The sequence below is a fragment of the Rhododendron vialii genome, chromosome 8a, assembly GCF_030253575.1.
Source record: "Rhododendron vialii isolate Sample 1 chromosome 8a, ASM3025357v1".
NCBI lineage: Eukaryota > Viridiplantae > Streptophyta > Magnoliopsida > Ericales > Ericaceae > Rhododendron > Rhododendron vialii.
The window spans coordinates 11,791,065-11,807,802 of NC_080564.1; the positions used below are offsets into that span (position 1 = coordinate 11,791,065).

General features: G+C 35.9%; 2 protein-coding genes across 4 annotated transcripts; both read right to left on the minus strand.

Moving 5' to 3' along the window:
• Positions 1–3,364: 3,364 nt before the first annotated feature.
• LOC131336627 (methyl jasmonate esterase 1-like) lies at positions 3,365–8,653 on the minus strand. Of its 3 annotated transcripts, none has more exons than XM_058372536.1 (3): positions 8,196–8,653; positions 4,092–4,223; positions 3,365–3,772 (listed from the first exon to the last, which is right to left on the minus strand). In XM_058372536.1, exons 1-3 carry the CDS (start codon positions 8,559–8,561, stop codon positions 3,488–3,490), a joined length of 783 nt encoding a protein of 260 aa, XP_058228519.1. In that variant the 5' UTR covers positions 8,562–8,653; the 3' UTR covers positions 3,365–3,487. The 3 variants fall into 3 exon arrangements, with proteins under 3 accessions (XP_058228519.1, XP_058228516.1, XP_058228517.1); XM_058372533.1 differs by lacking the exon at positions 8,196–8,653 and adding an exon at positions 4,483–4,931; XM_058372534.1 differs by lacking the exons at positions 3,365–3,772; positions 4,092–4,223 and adding exons at positions 6,879–7,281; positions 7,910–8,041 and having other exon boundaries at positions 8,196–8,650.
• A 544-nt stretch (positions 8,654–9,197) lies between these two features.
• LOC131336628 (methyl jasmonate esterase 1-like) lies at positions 9,198–15,174 on the minus strand. Its single transcript, XM_058372537.1, has 3 exons — positions 14,726–15,174; positions 9,811–9,942; positions 9,198–9,689 (listed from the first exon to the last, which is right to left on the minus strand). Exons 1-3 carry the CDS (start codon positions 15,089–15,091, stop codon positions 9,411–9,413), a joined length of 777 nt encoding a protein of 258 aa, XP_058228520.1. The 5' UTR covers positions 15,092–15,174; the 3' UTR covers positions 9,198–9,410.
• Between the last annotated feature and the right edge of the window lie 1,564 nt (positions 15,175–16,738).

Consider the following 16,738-nt stretch of genomic DNA (forward strand, 5'->3'; position numbering starts at 1 on the left):
AGTTATGATAACCATGTGTAATTATCTTTTCAAGAAAACTCGACAGCTTTCTAGTATGAGTCTCTGCTCTTTCCCTATCAGATGATGCAGCCAGCGGCTAGTTCTATAAAGTTTCATTTTGCATGCATATATAGATGACAAATCTGTGATTGGGATTTCCCTTCATACGACAGAGATGCAAAGTGAAAAAGTTTAGCAAGCAAACAGGGAATACTATTCAGCTCAGTCAGCTATTCCTTTGTCTACCCCTGCTGCCACTGTTTTCCCATTTTAACTATGATAGTGGGGATGTTATGGCAGCAAAATAAAACAGTAATTCAGACCAAATACCGAACATGGTGATGATAGATCATACATAGAAGCTCATGAATGCTCACTCAGTCAATCAATGATTACCATCCTTTCACTCATCTTTTGAACAAGAGAATGATGGATAATACATACAAAAGTGCATAGCAAAACGCTATTGGCCTCTGACCATACAATCAAATCTGTAATTAACCATGTATTAAACCTTTCTTTTCTTTTACTAGCAAGGGTTGAGAATAGCAAGGCTAACATAAATCATGTATATGCTAGAACCAATCAAATATAAACAGTAATGAACTTTCTGTACTATTATCAGCATGGCGTTCAAGGCAGAGTACAATTCTTGAGCTACATATACGACACTCGACCTATAGCCTAACGCTTCTCCATAAGTGGGTGAAACACAAATGGGTGGGTGAAACACAAATGGGTGGGCAGTGAGCCAGTGAGGTTCGAATAGAATATCAGTGAAATGATTATATACCCACGTTAAATTGTCACCCCATAAATGAACATAAGACGTTAGCGAGAAAGGCAAATTTACATATTTAGCGACTCCTCCAATCTACCACCTCTAACAACTTCGAAAGAAAAGGGTACTTGTTTTAGTAACCTGGGACGATTTTGGACAAGAGAGTACCCAATGATTTCTTGAAATGAAGCAATTGCTAGAAATTGAACATTGCAGCCGCGGGCTTTCTACACTGAGTCATACATTTTAGTGACTTGAGAAACACAAAGAGAAGAATAAAGAACAGTTGAAAGTTGAATTGCATCACATTTCCCCTCAAAATTGCAATCAAAGTATGAAATGGTCATGTGCCCTCAATTGACTAGTTTTCAGAGGCAAAATGATCTATCGAATTATTTATCCACTTATTTCATTGTTTAAGAGTTAAGACATCAATTATGATAAAATCAAATTCAAGGCTTTGATCATAACCTTCTCAGACACTCAACTGCGGCTACCATTTAGTAACAACAGATTGAATATGCTATTGCAGATTTCGAAATCCCTGAAGTTGTGGGTAGGATTCTTGAAGTGTGTCCATTTAACATCAGTCTTTTAGTAAATTTGGAGCCCTAATTTTTCGAGCAAAAATCCCTAATATTTACGAATTGAAATTGAAACCCTAGTTCAATCGATACCAGCGTTCAAGATCGAAAGAGATACCTTCGTTGGCGTACGGCAGTGGCGGGCGGCGGCGGTGGTCTGCGGTGGTGGGCGGCGGCGGTGGTCTGCGATCTGGAGGCGAGGCATCTTCTTCGTTGGTGTTGTCGGCGGTGGTGGGCGGCGGCGGTGGTCTGCGATCTGCAGGCGAGACATCTTCTTCGTTGGTGTCGTCGGCGGTGGGTTGCGTGGGCTCTGGTGTCGTCCCCCTCTTCTTCTTCTTCTCTCTCTCTCTCTCTCTCTCTCTCTCTCTTTCTCTTGGTCGACTGGTTTGGGACGGGATTTTGAGATTTCAGATTTTTTTTTTTTTAAGGAATGCCCCAAAACGACGTCGTTTTGGGGCGTGTAGTGGATGGTGTTGTGAATCTCGTAGTGTACGTAGCATTCCCGTTCTTTTTTTTATAACCACGCTAATAGCATCTCCAACAGTCTCAAAGGGATTCTAAGCAAATTGCTTACTCAAAACACCAAAATTCTACTTTTTGACTAGTTACAAAATACATCCCTCTTCTAACAACCTAAGCAAATGCCTAGTCAAATCCCAAAACTTCTTTTGAAAAAAAAAATCAAAATCACAAAACTGTATCCACCTCTCATATATATATATATATATATATATATATATATATATATATATATATATATATATATCTCTCTCTCTCTCTCACCGGAAAACCCAAATGGAAATTAGGCCTACTAAATCACCATGGGCTGTTGGAAGTCGAAATCAGAAATCAAACACAAACTAAAAAATTAGAAATCAAAATCAGATTGAAAACTCAATCACCACTCACAAACTGAAATCAGACATTAAAATACCCACAAATTGAACTCAACCACAAACTGAATACTATAAATTAAACTTCAAACCCCACAACGATGTGAGAGGATGCTGACGACACCGTACTTCTCTTTGCCAGAAACAGATTTGAACCCCATATAAATTTCTTAATACATCTCTCTCCCTCAATACCAAACTACATCTCTGTCTCTCTCTGAAATTAAAACCCAGAAACCCATTCTCCGTAAAATCTAAACCCAGAAACCGAACGCAAAAATCGACGGATGATGACAGCGAACGACAGAAGACGTTGAACACCCAGAAGCAGATGACAGACGACGGAGAGAGAATGAGAGAGAGAGAGAGAGAAGAAGAAGAAGACGTGGATGGGACATTGCCGGGTGCTACAGTAGCTCACTTGCCCCAGCGAGTTACCGTAGCAAACTAGAAAGAGACGAGGATTGTACCGAGGCTGCTGGGTCATGGAATTTGACGGTATGCTCGCCTCTTAGGCAAGAATCAGGCAAGGATAAATGTTTGAGGAGGCCATTGGAGATACTCTAAGTGGTCCTGGTTCATTAATCCAACTTTTCTTGTTAGGTAGAATATGTATGGTGTAATGGGACTCGAGATAGGTCCAACTCACTTCTTATCTCCTTCTTACATGTTCGGTTGGATTACATTAACACTGACCAGGACAACCAAACAAGCAACTTGGAACGAGGCGAACGTCCCTTTTTTTATCGGCAAAAAAGTTTTATGAACACTTTCACACGGTGTTTCAATACCCATCACCACCGTACAATCACGTAGGTTTTTTTTTTTTTTTTTGCAAACAGGAAGTGCTTGTTAATGTTAATTTGTCGTAGTCAATTCTCCCTATTTCGAGATAAAAACAAAATCATTTTCCGTAAGAAAAATTCAATAATTATACATTAATAAAAGAAAAAACGCACGTTTGAGATTCTTGGAAAGAATCAATCATTTTCAAGCTAGTTCTCGATTTGCAAAAAACTAATCTCTTTACAATTGGGTAATTAATATTAACCCACGCAAACAAACGTATCATATATAATGGCTAAAGTAACAAGATTACTCCGTAATTTTCCAATATATGATGTCTGTATATCATTTCATCAAACAAGTTATTGACGTCTTAAAAAATGTTTCACATATATAGAGACATTAGAAATTTCATCTGACTTGATCGTGATGCATGCTTACGGCTATTTTTCAGCTAACCCCAGCAGGCAAGAGCTCAGTTCTTGAGGATTAGAGAACATGACCATGTGATCCGCACCGGAGATGACCTTCACCTCATCCGCGGGATTATTTTCAATCAACCATCTCTGGAATTCTTCCTTTACCACATAGTCGTCTTCGACCACGACATAAACTCGACGGACTGACCCGTAGTTCTCCTTCGTCAATACAGTGTCGTTTGCCAGTCCCACCTCATCGTGATGATATAAGGGATATGGTCTCACCAACATGGTCGCAAGAGTCAAATCCTGTGTCCATTTCAGTCACAAGCAAAGAAAAACTCATAAACAGAGAAGAAATAGGGAAAGAGTAGAATCCTATGTCCATTTCTGTTCTTAGGAATTTAAATCCAACAGCTTAACTTAATTTACTGTTGGTCCCCAAAGTATTAGCGAAGGGATATTTTGGTCCCTGATGCGAAAGATGAGTCTATCGAGTCCCAGCCCCAGACAAACTCCATCCGCTTCAAATGAATACAATTTTGCCATCACATATTTTACACATTTTTTTTTCAAAACAAATTGTGAACGGATTACTTTCCGGAGGTATATATACATACATACATACCTCGGGTGGAGATAGGTTATAAAACTTGGATTGCATATGCTTGGGGCCCCAGAGGATGGAAGTTGGAGGTTTGCCCTGCCCTTTGTCGTACCTATGCTGGGTGTCCATCCAAGATTCCACTCCTTCAAAGAACTACACAGCATATATACAATAACAAACTCATCATGTGCAGGATTATGATTTTCAGAAAATCAATATAAGGAACTGTGATAAAATCCAAATGTTTGGTATAGTGTGCAAACCGAAAGCGAAACCAAAAAAAGTAAGATTCTCTAACAATAATGGTATAATAGAGTTAGAAGCACATGGCATGGCAGAGATTCTCTAACAATAATGGTATAATAGAGTTAGAAGCACATGGCATGGCAGAGAGGGAGAGAGAAAAGGGGACCTTGCGAATGACAGTAGCAAGATTGAGGTCGGGACCGTGCATAAAAGAAGTGACAAACGCACCAACCGAAACTTTCTCAGGAAACCGCTCCATAGCTACCGATATGCTGATACCACCAGCACTGTGGCCTACCAAAATAACCTGATCGTCTGCCGGCAGGGACTCCATGAATTCCATCAATGGCTGAAAGTAGTCAGAGATGGAGCGGAGCTCGTCCACCTGCTTTGGGTGGACCCCAGAAGCAGCCATGTCCAGCGCCGTGACCCTATGACCAGCCGATTTCAGCAGCGTCGCTAGCTTGTACCAACACCACGCTCCATGACCTGCTCCATGGACCAACACGAAATGCCTCTGATTCTGGTCCATTGCTTTTCTTTTGTGCTCCCAAACTTTTGTGCTCTCAAAGCAAGTCTTGTTATTATAACTTATAAGATCATCTCCAATGGAAGATGTCAATTCTTATGTGGACATGTTAATGGTAATAATTGACACCAAAATTCAATCCAATTTAACAGTCTTCTTTGATGTCAAAATCTACGTGGCTTTGAAGGGAATGACAAACTTGTCAAAGTTGACAACCATCTTCCTCCATGCCAAATTTTAAAAAATGACCGTTTGGATTAACATTAAAGATTGGAGAAGGATAACTTAATGTCAAATAAAAAGAATTTGGCATAAGGGTTGGAAATGAAGACTTTGATGTCAAATTGGAGATACCAAAATGCCACGTAAGCCTTAAAAAAACATTTGACATCTTCAATATGAAATCATGGGTTGGAGATGCTTGATGCTGAAAATTAACGTGTTTTATTCATAAGACCCAACAACTTAAATAGTAGAAGATTACATGAACTAGCATACCACTAATTTAGGAACCAACTAACAGCTGTACTAGAAAATAAGGGAATCAAAACAGATTATTCCACTACTAAGACTCCTATAAATCTGGTAAAGCTACAACCTCCTAAAGACCAGGACAATCAAGTCCCAAACCTGGACTACATCTATCTAACTTAATTTACTGTTGGTTCCCAAAGTATTAGCGAAGGGATATTTTAGTCCCTGAACGGATATTTTAGTCCCTAATGCATGCGAAAAATTGAGTCTATCGAGTCCCAACCCCGGACTACCTCATCCAACTTCATGGTCAAAATACACGGGCCCTAGGCCACATTCCGCTAAGATTTTTAGTTTTTAAGTACTTATTTTCTGTTTTACGAAACATATCATTTTTTCAAAATATATCACCTTTAATTAATTTAAAAAATAAATATGTATTTTAATTAGTAGAACATACCTGACCAAGAATTACAGGTACATGATGTGAAAGTTTTCTTGGTCAATTTCTTCTCTTATTCTCCATTTCCCTTGCAACAAAAAGTTGTAGTAAATTTTATATCATTTGTTTGGTATACTTTATCTCCATTTCTCATTGATTTGGTATCTATGCCTACAGTTCTTTACGAAACATAGTTACCACAATTCACAAAAGAGTGCCAAAGCTAATTTGGATGTTTTCCTGACTGTTGTGATGCCATCGTGCCGTTGATCCTTTTAATCAACGTATTATCCAATCCAAAGCTTAAATTTGTTGCTGTTTTCGGGATACTTTCGGGGTAAATTTTCAACCATTGATTGCTGTTTTCGGGATACTTTCGGGGTAAATTTTCTTTGTACCTAGCATTCTCCTTTCTTGCTGGATATGTATGGTGTCATGAGACTCTGAGATAGGTCCAACTCACTTCTTATCCCTTGGGTTAACACTGACCAGGACAAGTTGACAAGCAACTTGGAACGAGGCGAACCTCTCGTTTTTTGATCGGGAAAAAAAAAATTATGAACACTTGCACCTGATGTTTCAATACCCATCACCACCATACACTCACGTAGGGTTTACAAACAGGAAGTGCTTGATAATGTTAATTTGTCTTGGGTGTGGGTAGTAGGGGATCTAATCAAAACGAGAGTGGCGATGTGGTTGAAAGCGAAGTTTGATATTAAGATCTACTCAATTGAGGATTTTAAAGGTTATTTAGATGGTATTCGAAAAATGAAAGTGTAATGTAGCTTTGAGGTGTTTCTTTTCATCCAATTGTTGGTTGGATGAGTGTTTCTATTTTCTTTTGCGCAGTTAAACTTGTTTATGCTTTTCTGTTATTTCCCTCGATGTACTCCTTTTGAGTTATATAAAATGTTTCGTTTGCCGTAAAAAAATAGAAGAAGTTAATTTGTCATGGTCAATTCTCCCTTGTTAATTCGAAATAAAAAAAAAATTATCTTCCGTAAGAATCAATCATTTCAAGTTCTCGATTTGCAAAAAACTAATCTCTTTACGATTGGGTAACCCACGCAAACAAACGTATCATAATGGCTAAAGAAATAAGATTACTCTGTAATTTTCCAATATATGATGTCTGTATATCATTTCATCAAACCGGTTATTGGCGTCTTAAAAAATGTTTCACATATATAGGGACATTAGAAATTCATCTGACTTGGTCGTGATGCTTATGGCTATTTTTCAGCTAACTCCAGTAGGCAAGAGCTCAATTCTTGAGGCTTAGAGAACATGACCATGTGATCCGCACCGGAGATGACCTTCACCTCATCCGCGGGATTATTTTCTATCAACCATCTCTGGAATTCTTCCTTTACCATATAGTCCTCTTCGACCACGACATAAACCCGACGGACCGACCCGTACTTCTTATTCGTCAGCGCAGTATCGTTTACCAGTCCCGCCTCATCATGATGATAAAAGGGATATGGTCTCACCAACATGGTCGCAAGAGTCAAATCCTGTGTCCATTTTCGGTCACAAGCAAAGAAAAACTCATAAACAGAGAAGAATTACGGAAAGAGAAGAATCCTATGTCCATTTCTGTTTTTTAGGAATTTAAATCCATCAGCTTAACTTAATTTACTGTTGGTCCCCAAAGTATTAGCAAAGGGATATTTTGGTCCCTAATCTGGACTCTCTCCATCCAACTTCATGGTCAAAATACAGGGGCCGGTATTTTCAAAACTTAGAAAGAGCTTTTAAAATTCATACTGGTTTCTCTAAACTCAATAATTCAAGCTTTTAAAATTCATACAATTTCGATATGAAATGAAATGAGTGCCACTTTTACTCCGTGTAATTTCTTTTGCATCAATTAAAATTGTTAAGCTATCAAATAGAATCACTTTCATGCCCAAACAAAACGAAATTTTGTTTTCTAACATGTAAGATTGCCAGAATACGATGTACTAATTATATATAGTAAGATTGAATTTATTTTAGCGGATTGCGGATATGCTTCAAATGAATACTCCTACAATTTTGCCATCATATATTTTACACATTTTTTTCCCGGCAAAAATAACATTTGATTAAGAAAATTGTGAACGTATTTCTTTCCGGATCGAGGTATATATACATACATACCTCAGGTGGTGATAGGTTATACAACTTGGATTGCAAATGCATGGGGCCCCAGAGGAAGGAAGTTGGAGGTTTGCCCTGCCCTTTATCGTACCTACGCTGGGTGTCCATCCAAGACTCCACTCCTTCAAAGAACTACACAGCATATATACAATAATAAACTCATGTGCAGGTTTATGATTTTCAGAAAATCAATATAAGGAAGTGTGATTAAATCGAAACGTTTGATATAGAGTATAATAGAGTTAGAAGCACATGGCATGGGAGAGAGGGAGAGAGAAAAGGGGACCTTGCGAAAGACAGTAACAAGATTGAGGTCGGGACCGTGCATAAAAGAAGCGACAAACGCAGCAACTGAAATTTTCTCCGGAAACCGCTCCATAGCTACCGACATGCTGATACCACCAGCACTGTGGCCTACCAAAACAACCCGATCGTCTGGCGGCAGGAACTCCATGAATTCCATCAGCGGCTGAGAGTAGTCCGACATTGAACGGAGCTCGTCAACCTGCTTTGGGTGGACCCCAGAAGCAGCCATGTCCAGCGCCGTGACCCTATGACCGGCCGATTTCAGCAGCGTCACTAGCTTGTACCAACACCACGCTCCATGACCTGCTCCATGGACCAACACGAAATGCCTCTGACTCTGGTCCATCGCTTTTCTTTTGTGCTCTCAAAGCAAGTCTATGGTAACTTTTATAAGCTTGATATTAGTTAAAAGGGTGCATCAGAGTAATGATGTAATAAATCATACCAAAAATCTTTTTCGTTTTAAAAAAAAGTCAAATTTTTAATAGTACTGATCGAATGCGTCGCAATTCACATGATGATGTCTAGATGTCGTGTAATATTAGATGTCTATTTCTTCAAGGTAAAAACAAAATGGCCAAAGAATTTTTTGTTTGTCCTCTTTTGAAGTCAGAGTACTAGTTCATGTTTCCAAATTTAAGGAAAATTGTGGACAATTGTACTTTTTGAGGTATAATTCTTCCTAGGATGAATTTCCAAATAGGGAATAAAATTATGAGACAGAAGAATTGGGATATTTTTGCTTTGTAAGTGAACTTGTTGAAATTAGACATTTGTATGAGTAGTTTCAATTCGTGATCGAAGATATGTTTAACGAAATTTAAGTTATGCGAGCATAAGAAAGTGAAACATCTTTCAAAAATTTGGTAAATTTGTCCACCCGCGAAGATGACTTACATGGCAGGCTAACAAGACACAAATCAAATAAGTATTAAGAATGACCCGACAGGATAACACAAGAAACTAAATCAGTCAGTTGAAGTAGGATTGAAAACATTCTAATAAAAACCAGTTATATATGTAATACAACACAGACATGACACCACTCGATGAGTCGATGCTCATCCCGGCTAGTTTTGCACAAATTAACTTTCAATGTCTCCACACATAATCCTGATGCACTTTCTGTTTCTGTCCATGCATCCTAACAAACCATCATAATTTATAAATGCTGCCATTTTAAGCCTAGTAATTTTCAGCTAGCTAACCCCAACAGGCATTTGATCAGTTCTTTAGGCTTAGAGAACATGACCATGTGGTCCGAACCCGGGATAACCCTCACCTCATCTGTGGGATTATTTTCAATCATCCATCTCTGCAGACTTTCCTTAACCACCTTATCTTCTTCGATCAATACGTAAACTCGGCGCACAGATCCATAGTTCTCCTTAGTAAGTGCAGTATCCTTCAAAAGTTTCGGTTCATCTTGAAACACGGGATGCGGCCTCACCAGTGAAGTTGCAAGGGTTAAATCCTGATTCAATCGTTCCAATTATGGCGAAAGGGTAAATCATTAGACAAGAAGAAAAAAAGAATTAGAAAATTTTAAAGTACGTATATTATTCTTCAGAAATTATCGAAACCTATATATATACCTCAGGTGGTGATAGGTTATAGAGCTCGGATTCCAAATACTTGGGGCCAAAGAGGATGGAGGTTGGGGGCTTGTCCAGTCCTTGATGAAACTGATGTTGGCAATCCATCCAAGATTCAAATTCTTGAAGGAACTGTACACATTACAAATATAAAAGAAATGTATAATCACTATCACATATGAAATAATAGAAACACAATGACGCTACATACACAAAGATTTATCACAATCAGCGACAACTACACATAGACTCAGCACACAATTGTGGCTGGTTGTGGTAATTAAATTTGTGTACGTAACATTATTAAAAGAAACAAGAGCGCGAATCCACACGTTTGCACCCCCAATTAAAGATCAAGATTCTAGACAAGGGAAAGGCTAGCTAGAATGGGGAATTAGATCTTATCCGGTCCCTCAAATCAACAAATTGAAACTTCCTTTTTGGCCCATTATATTGGTGGTTCCTTCCTTTATTAAACTTCCGCAAGAACATGAGTTATGCTAAAAATCATGTTGATCGGGATATCATTTAGATATGTTTACAGACTAGTACATCTACATTGATAGTGTATTCCTATTCAATGTTGTGGATATTTCTTGAAGGTATATGTAGGGACAGTGGTGGACCCAAAATTTACTAAGGGTGAGGGCACATAACCTTAAGGGAGAAAAAAATTCAAAATTAAGCATGATCATGTAACACTAAACATATATACCCATAATTGAGTTAAAAAAATAATTAAAAATCTTTCAAATAATCAAAAGATAAATCAAGAGCCTAAGTCTCTTTAACGAAGAATGAGTAAAAATCCTATTTTATTTATTCACGTTTTAACAATGTAGAATTTTTTTTTTGAAGATAATTGAACAATAGAGATACAAAATCCTTTCCTGTATCATTTCTAACCAAATATTAAACATTCAATTGCAAATTTCTGAAAGCCAACCAAAAGTGGTAATGGGTTGTAGTGATGTCTACGGACGGAGAGAGAGAGAGAGCGACAGAGTCAATCTGAAATCCAATCAAAAGCCTTTATTATGGGTGTGTGTATGGAGAGAGAGAGAGAGAGAGTGAGAGAGAGAGGAGAGAGAACTGAAGGACTGTCACACAAACTTGTCTACTATGCCAACCGCACGGGAAAATTTTCCAAGATTTCATGGGGGCACGTGAGCCCAGGTGCCATATTCTGGGTCTGTCCCAGTGCAGAGATGGATCTAGAAATATAGCCTAGTGGAAATACTTTGTTAATTATAATGGCAAAAATTTAATTTTTTTAGTTAACCATAGTAAGATCATACAAACTTAAGGCATGCATTATTAACTACAAAAGTTATAACACATTTTTTACGTTAAATTAGGTAAGAGCACAAAATCTCAGACAAAATTTTTATAAGTTTTAAATGAACATCAACAAATTGTAGAATGATCGAACTAATTTTGTTAATAACTTTATCATTAAATATTTTTCCCAAACGGTTAAAAAAAAAATATCAACAACTAACATTTCCAAATAGACAAACAACTCATAAAAAACAAGTATAAATGCACCATATCATGAAATTTAAGCATAAAATTAATTCTATATGTGTATTTCTGAGATATATGCAAGTGTATGTGTTTATATATTAGCACACTTTCATAATTATGCTAATTTATATAAAAATATTAAAAAATATTTTAATTTCAAGCGGGGGCACGTGTTTGAGTGGGGCACGTCCCCTCACATGCCCTTACTTCCGTCCGTCCCACTTTATATGTAAATGAATTTCAAAATCGATCTTACTATTGTCAGCCCATTTGGTTGATGATAAGTACACTAAAAATAAGAAAAATATGTATTTCAATGTACTTTTACATCATTTAATACACATTCACAGCTTATTATTGTCAGCCCACTTGACTGATTTTAAAATTTTTCTTTCAAAATTATTTCAAACGATATTCGATTAAAATATCATTCGAGGTGTGCCAGATGTTTTCAACGTGTTTTTCGAGGGGATGCATCAACGAGAGGCCAAAAATGACAACTTTCAACAAACAAAATCGTCGAGATTTACTTGTTTGATTTGTGGCGTAATTCTGAGGAGATGTGGACCACAGGTGTCTTTCCGGTTTACCTCTTAAAAAATAAATATTTATTTATAATTTTTAAGTTTAAAAATAATAAATTTACTAAAATAAAAATATATATACAATATGAATCTACCTTTATATATCTAAAGCTTGTAAAAAAATTAAAAATTTATTTTCATAAATCTATTATTTTTAAACTTAAAAATAAATTATTATTTTTAAGTATTTATTTTGGAACGTGAAACTGAGCCAACTTTATAATACTATAGACTTCGATCATTGTCACAAGGCTTTTCCCCAACTTTAATTCTCCATAGAATATAGACCCCTGGTCAAATTTCATGCTTTTCTGCCATTTAAGTCAAAACCATCGTCTACTTTTCTCTTTTGAATGCGAACAAAATAGGCGAGAGATGCTAGATATACTATCATTTATCCACTACATATTTTGTGGAGTTCATCTTGAGTTTCAAAAAAATACAGAAAAATCTTCATAAATTTTAGAATAATATTTTATAAGGCCCTGTAAAAAATTAGCTCCAACGGATATCGATAATCATTATTTCTTGATTTGTAGGGGCGAAACTGCTCAACTGTACAGTTTCGCTCTTACGAATTAAGAAATAATGCTTACCGATATCCGTCAGAGCTGATTTTTTACAGGACCCAATAATATATTATTTTAAAATTTATGAATATTTTTCTGTATTTTTTTGGAACCTGAGATGGACTCTACATAAAATATAGTAGATGATATAATGGTTGGAGGTAGTGTACCTAAATTTATTAAAAATAGAATAAAGAACAACTCGTGAGTACATTTAATTGAAGCTAACTCACTTTGGTAGGTGAAGGTTTTGGTAGGTGAAGGGTTTTTTTTTCTCTTTTTTCTCTGTCAGAGGGATGGTGCTTCCTTCTAAAAGTCTTGGTGGTTTTGTCTCTGTCTGTTTAGCTCTCTGACTGTTTGATGATGGGGTGTGCGTAAAGTCTCAGGTTCGCTTAGATTTTTGAATGTTTCAAGTTGGTTTATGTGACTTTTTTAGTGTTCAGTTGGCGTATTGTTTTTTTTTTAGTTTTTGGATGGCTATGGTGGTTTAGTATTGGTATACCCTTGATTCTTTTAATTTTTTTAATTTTTTATGAAGATTAATAAATTCTTTTTATTTAGAAAAAAGAAAAAAAAAAAGTTGGCTCTCCATTTATGTATTAAAATAGATATGTTAGAAAATCAATGATCATTGATCTGATGCACAAAATATTTAACAGAAGATGAATAATATGGCGAAAATTCAAATCTACGCAATGCTGTCATTTTCGTAATGACTACGCTCATGCTCCAACACTTTAATACAGGGTTAAAATCTTGGAAACGTTCCAAGATATGGAAAAAATTTCAACATTTCAAAGAGTCAAAGACATTGTGATCATTATTGTCACTGTTTTCATTTTCATATTTATTTATTTTGTTAGACTTGAAGTGAAGTTTTTCATTTATGATCATTTGTCTTTCTAAGAAAAATTTGTCACTCCCTCCGTCCCTTTTAAGTATTTTGTTTCGTAACTCCAACTTATTAAAAAAATATTATCATTGCACCTTTCACATCAACTTTTACCTCCATTTTTTCTATTTACCCTCTATGGAGACATGATCATTACATTTTCACTCACTAATTTTTCAAAATGGAATATACTTTTAGGGGCAAAATGAAAAATTCACAAACTTTTACCCACTAACTTTATCAAATGGACACTTATTGAGGGACAGCTCGAAATGGAATACTGGACTCTAAAATGGGAACGGAGGGAGTATGACAAAATCGTCCTTTTAGAACTTTTTTGAAGTTTGGTACATGCATGTAGTTATATTTTTTTGATTTCTTTTCTTAAGCGAATAGTTAATTCCAAAAAAAAATTGACGAAGAGCTAAAAAATTCACTAAACATAAAAAAAAAAAATCTCTCTTTTAAAATAAATTAATTCAATCCAAAGCCTAATTTAAGAAAAAAAATTAGAAGGCCGGCTCATGATAGCCGCAAGTTATGCCTCTGCAGTCATGTACGTCAAATATAAATAGTACCAGGTCATTTTGGTAATTACAAAGATATTCTTATGATCGGCAATTTCCCCGTAATTCATGTCCAGAAATTAATACTCCATGCAAAGACTATGTTCAGCTTAAACGGTACAAGGAAGGATCAGCGGAATCAAAGCAGGAAAAAATAAATAAATACGGAGTAAAACCTTAGCTCACAAATGTGAAGAAAAATATTTTCAAGTAAAAAGTATCTTACAACTTGAAGGATTAACTTTGATAAAACAAAATTGCAACGATAAAATGACTTGCGGATCCAACATAAAAATAATAATTTCCTTCCAGCCAAAAGTTTATAGAGACAGAGAGAGAGCGCGCATGATTTTATCTAATTTTTGCGTCCCCAAATAGTATATATGCACTGTTACACTCTCTCCGTCCCAATTTATTTGTTCAATTTCGGGTTTTCAATTTATTAAGGAACAAAATCTGATTCATTGATTTGAAAATTTACATAATCTAATCCATTGATTTTGAAATTGAACAGTAAATTTGGGACGTGTATAAGTCGAAAAGAGGACAAATAAATCGGGACGGATGAAGTATTATGTAACACGAAAGTAATGCGAAAATTTCCAGTAAAACTTAGAACACAATTTAAATGGGAGGCCAAATTAAGCATGTAGCTGAAATGAAAATTAAACATTTATTTGACAAAAATCAAATTATTTCCCTAAAAAATAACTTGATGAGAATATGAATAGCTGCCACATCCAGGTGAAGAATACTTTGTAGAGAGAGCAAGTATACCTGTTGAAGAATAGCAGGAAGACTGAGATCAGGACCGATCATAATTGCTGTGACAAATACAGCCTCGTTAATCTTGTTTGGGTACCTCTCCATAGCAACAAATATGCTGACGCCGCCGGCGCTGTGGCCGACCAAAACCACCCAATCATCCGACGGCAGCGACTCCATGAATTCCATCAACGGCTGAACGTAGTCGGACATCGAACGGAGCTCGTCCACCTGCTTTGGATGGACCCCAGAAGCAGCCATGTCGAGCGCGGTGACCCTGTGACCAGCTGCTCTCAGCTCCGTCGCAACTTTGTACCAACACCACGCTCCATGACATCCTCCATGAACCAACACAAAATGCTTCACTCTCTTATCCATTATTTTTCTTTCTCCTGCTCTTCTTCTGTGCTTGCCACCAAGTCTGTATAAAGATACTTCTATAATATACTTTCATACGTCCCGATTTATTTGTTCCTTTTTTTGACTTATACGTGTTTTAAATTGACTGTTCAATTTCAAAATCAATAGATCAGATTATGTAAATTTTCAAATCAATAGATTAGATTTTGTTCCTTAATAAGTTGGAAACCTGAGATTGGATAAACAAATCGGGACGGAAAGAGTAGTAAAAGAAACATTATACATGTGCAATTAAAATAGGGCAAAGTTCACTTTCACCCCCTGTGGTTATTGCCATGTGCGGATACCCCCATCATGGTTCAAAATTGACCACATAATCTACCAGTGGTTTTGAAAATGTATGGATAGACCCTCTGCCGTCATATTTTTCATCCATATTAATGGAGGTGTATCTCACACGCCTCTATAATGTAATTTAATTCGTTCATAATGTATTAAATAAAGATTAGAGTATCTTTGTAAAAAATCATCTCGATCAAACATCAATAACCCAGTGGTCTAATTTTTAGTAAATTCAAATTTGAAATTTTAATTTCATAACAAAATCGATTCGACCGTGAACTTTTCATTTTTTGATTGAATTGAATTTTGGCATAGATGTAGTACTCGTCAAAATTTACAATATCAACAGTTTGGATTCAATTTTTGGTATATGAGATAGTGTGGTTAGATTTAAAGAAAAGAAGAATCAAGGAACATGATAAGAATATATTGGTCTTTTAATGTTGTGTCCGTTAATGTGAATGAAAAACATGACAGCATGAGGTCTATCCACACATTTTTAACACCACATGTAGGTTTTGTGGTTAGTTTTGAACTATAAGGGGGATATCCGCACATAGCGATAACCACAAGGGTCAAAGTGGACTTTGCCCTATAAATAATTGCACACCTACTTAAATATTCATAAAACATTGGACAAAATTTCACTAACCCTCCTTAGATTTATACTATATAAAATTTTGTTTGGGGCTAGAAATAAATAATACTCCAAGAATAATCAACAAATTATAGAAATGCGTAGGCTCAGTCAATAAATTCGAAGTTTGAAAAGCCAGAATCATCGCCGATCAAAAACAAAAAAAAGCCAGAATCATCACAAGAATAATCAACCGTTGTCATACACGTGGTCAAAGATCAAAATTATAGAAATGAACATTTGTATCAATTGTGACACTGTTTACAAAAGGGAGAGTAACTCGGCAATAGAAGTTAAAAGGCTTATTTTTTTTGTCTTTATTTAAATTTTTTTTACATTTGTTAGTTTTTCATTAATTTTTGAGGGATTATTGCTTCGTCATGACAAGATAAATCTAAAAAGTAAAAAAAATACGATCGAAACCTATTTTTTTTGAATAAAGACAAAAATAAGCTAATAAGTCAATTTTTTCGTCTTTATTCAAAAAAAATTGGATTTTGATCGTAATTTTTTACTTTTTAGATTTCTCTTGTCATGAAAAAGCAATAATTCCTAGAAAAAAGTGATAAAAAACTAACAAATACAAAAAAATATTGAATAATGACAAAAAAATATGTCAATTTATTTCTAGGGACACATATTTTGTCAAAAAAAAAAAATCAGAGCTCCACGCGGTGTACCAATTT

Coding starts and splice junctions, on each gene's coding strand:
- LOC131336627 (XM_058372536.1), bottom strand. CDS start 8,561: ATGGACCAGAGTCAGAGGCATTTCGTGTTGGTCCATGGAGCAGGTCAT. Junction 4,224..8,195: donor TTGTTACTGTCTTTCGCAAG/GTCCCCTTTTCT, acceptor TATGCTGTGTAG/TTCTTTGAAGGAGTGGAATC. Junction 3,773..4,091: donor ATAACCTATCTCCACCCGAG/GTATGTATGTAT, acceptor AAATGGACACAG/GATTTGACTCTTGCGACCAT.
- LOC131336628 (XM_058372537.1), bottom strand. CDS start 15,091: ATGGATAAGAGAGTGAAGCATTTTGTGTTGGTTCATGGAGGATGTCAT. Junction 9,943..14,725: donor TTCCTGCTATTCTTCAACAG/GTATACTTGCTC, acceptor TAATGTGTACAG/TTCCTTCAAGAATTTGAATC. Junction 9,690..9,810: donor ATAACCTATCACCACCTGAG/GTATATATATAG, acceptor CGATTGAATCAG/GATTTAACCCTTGCAACTTC.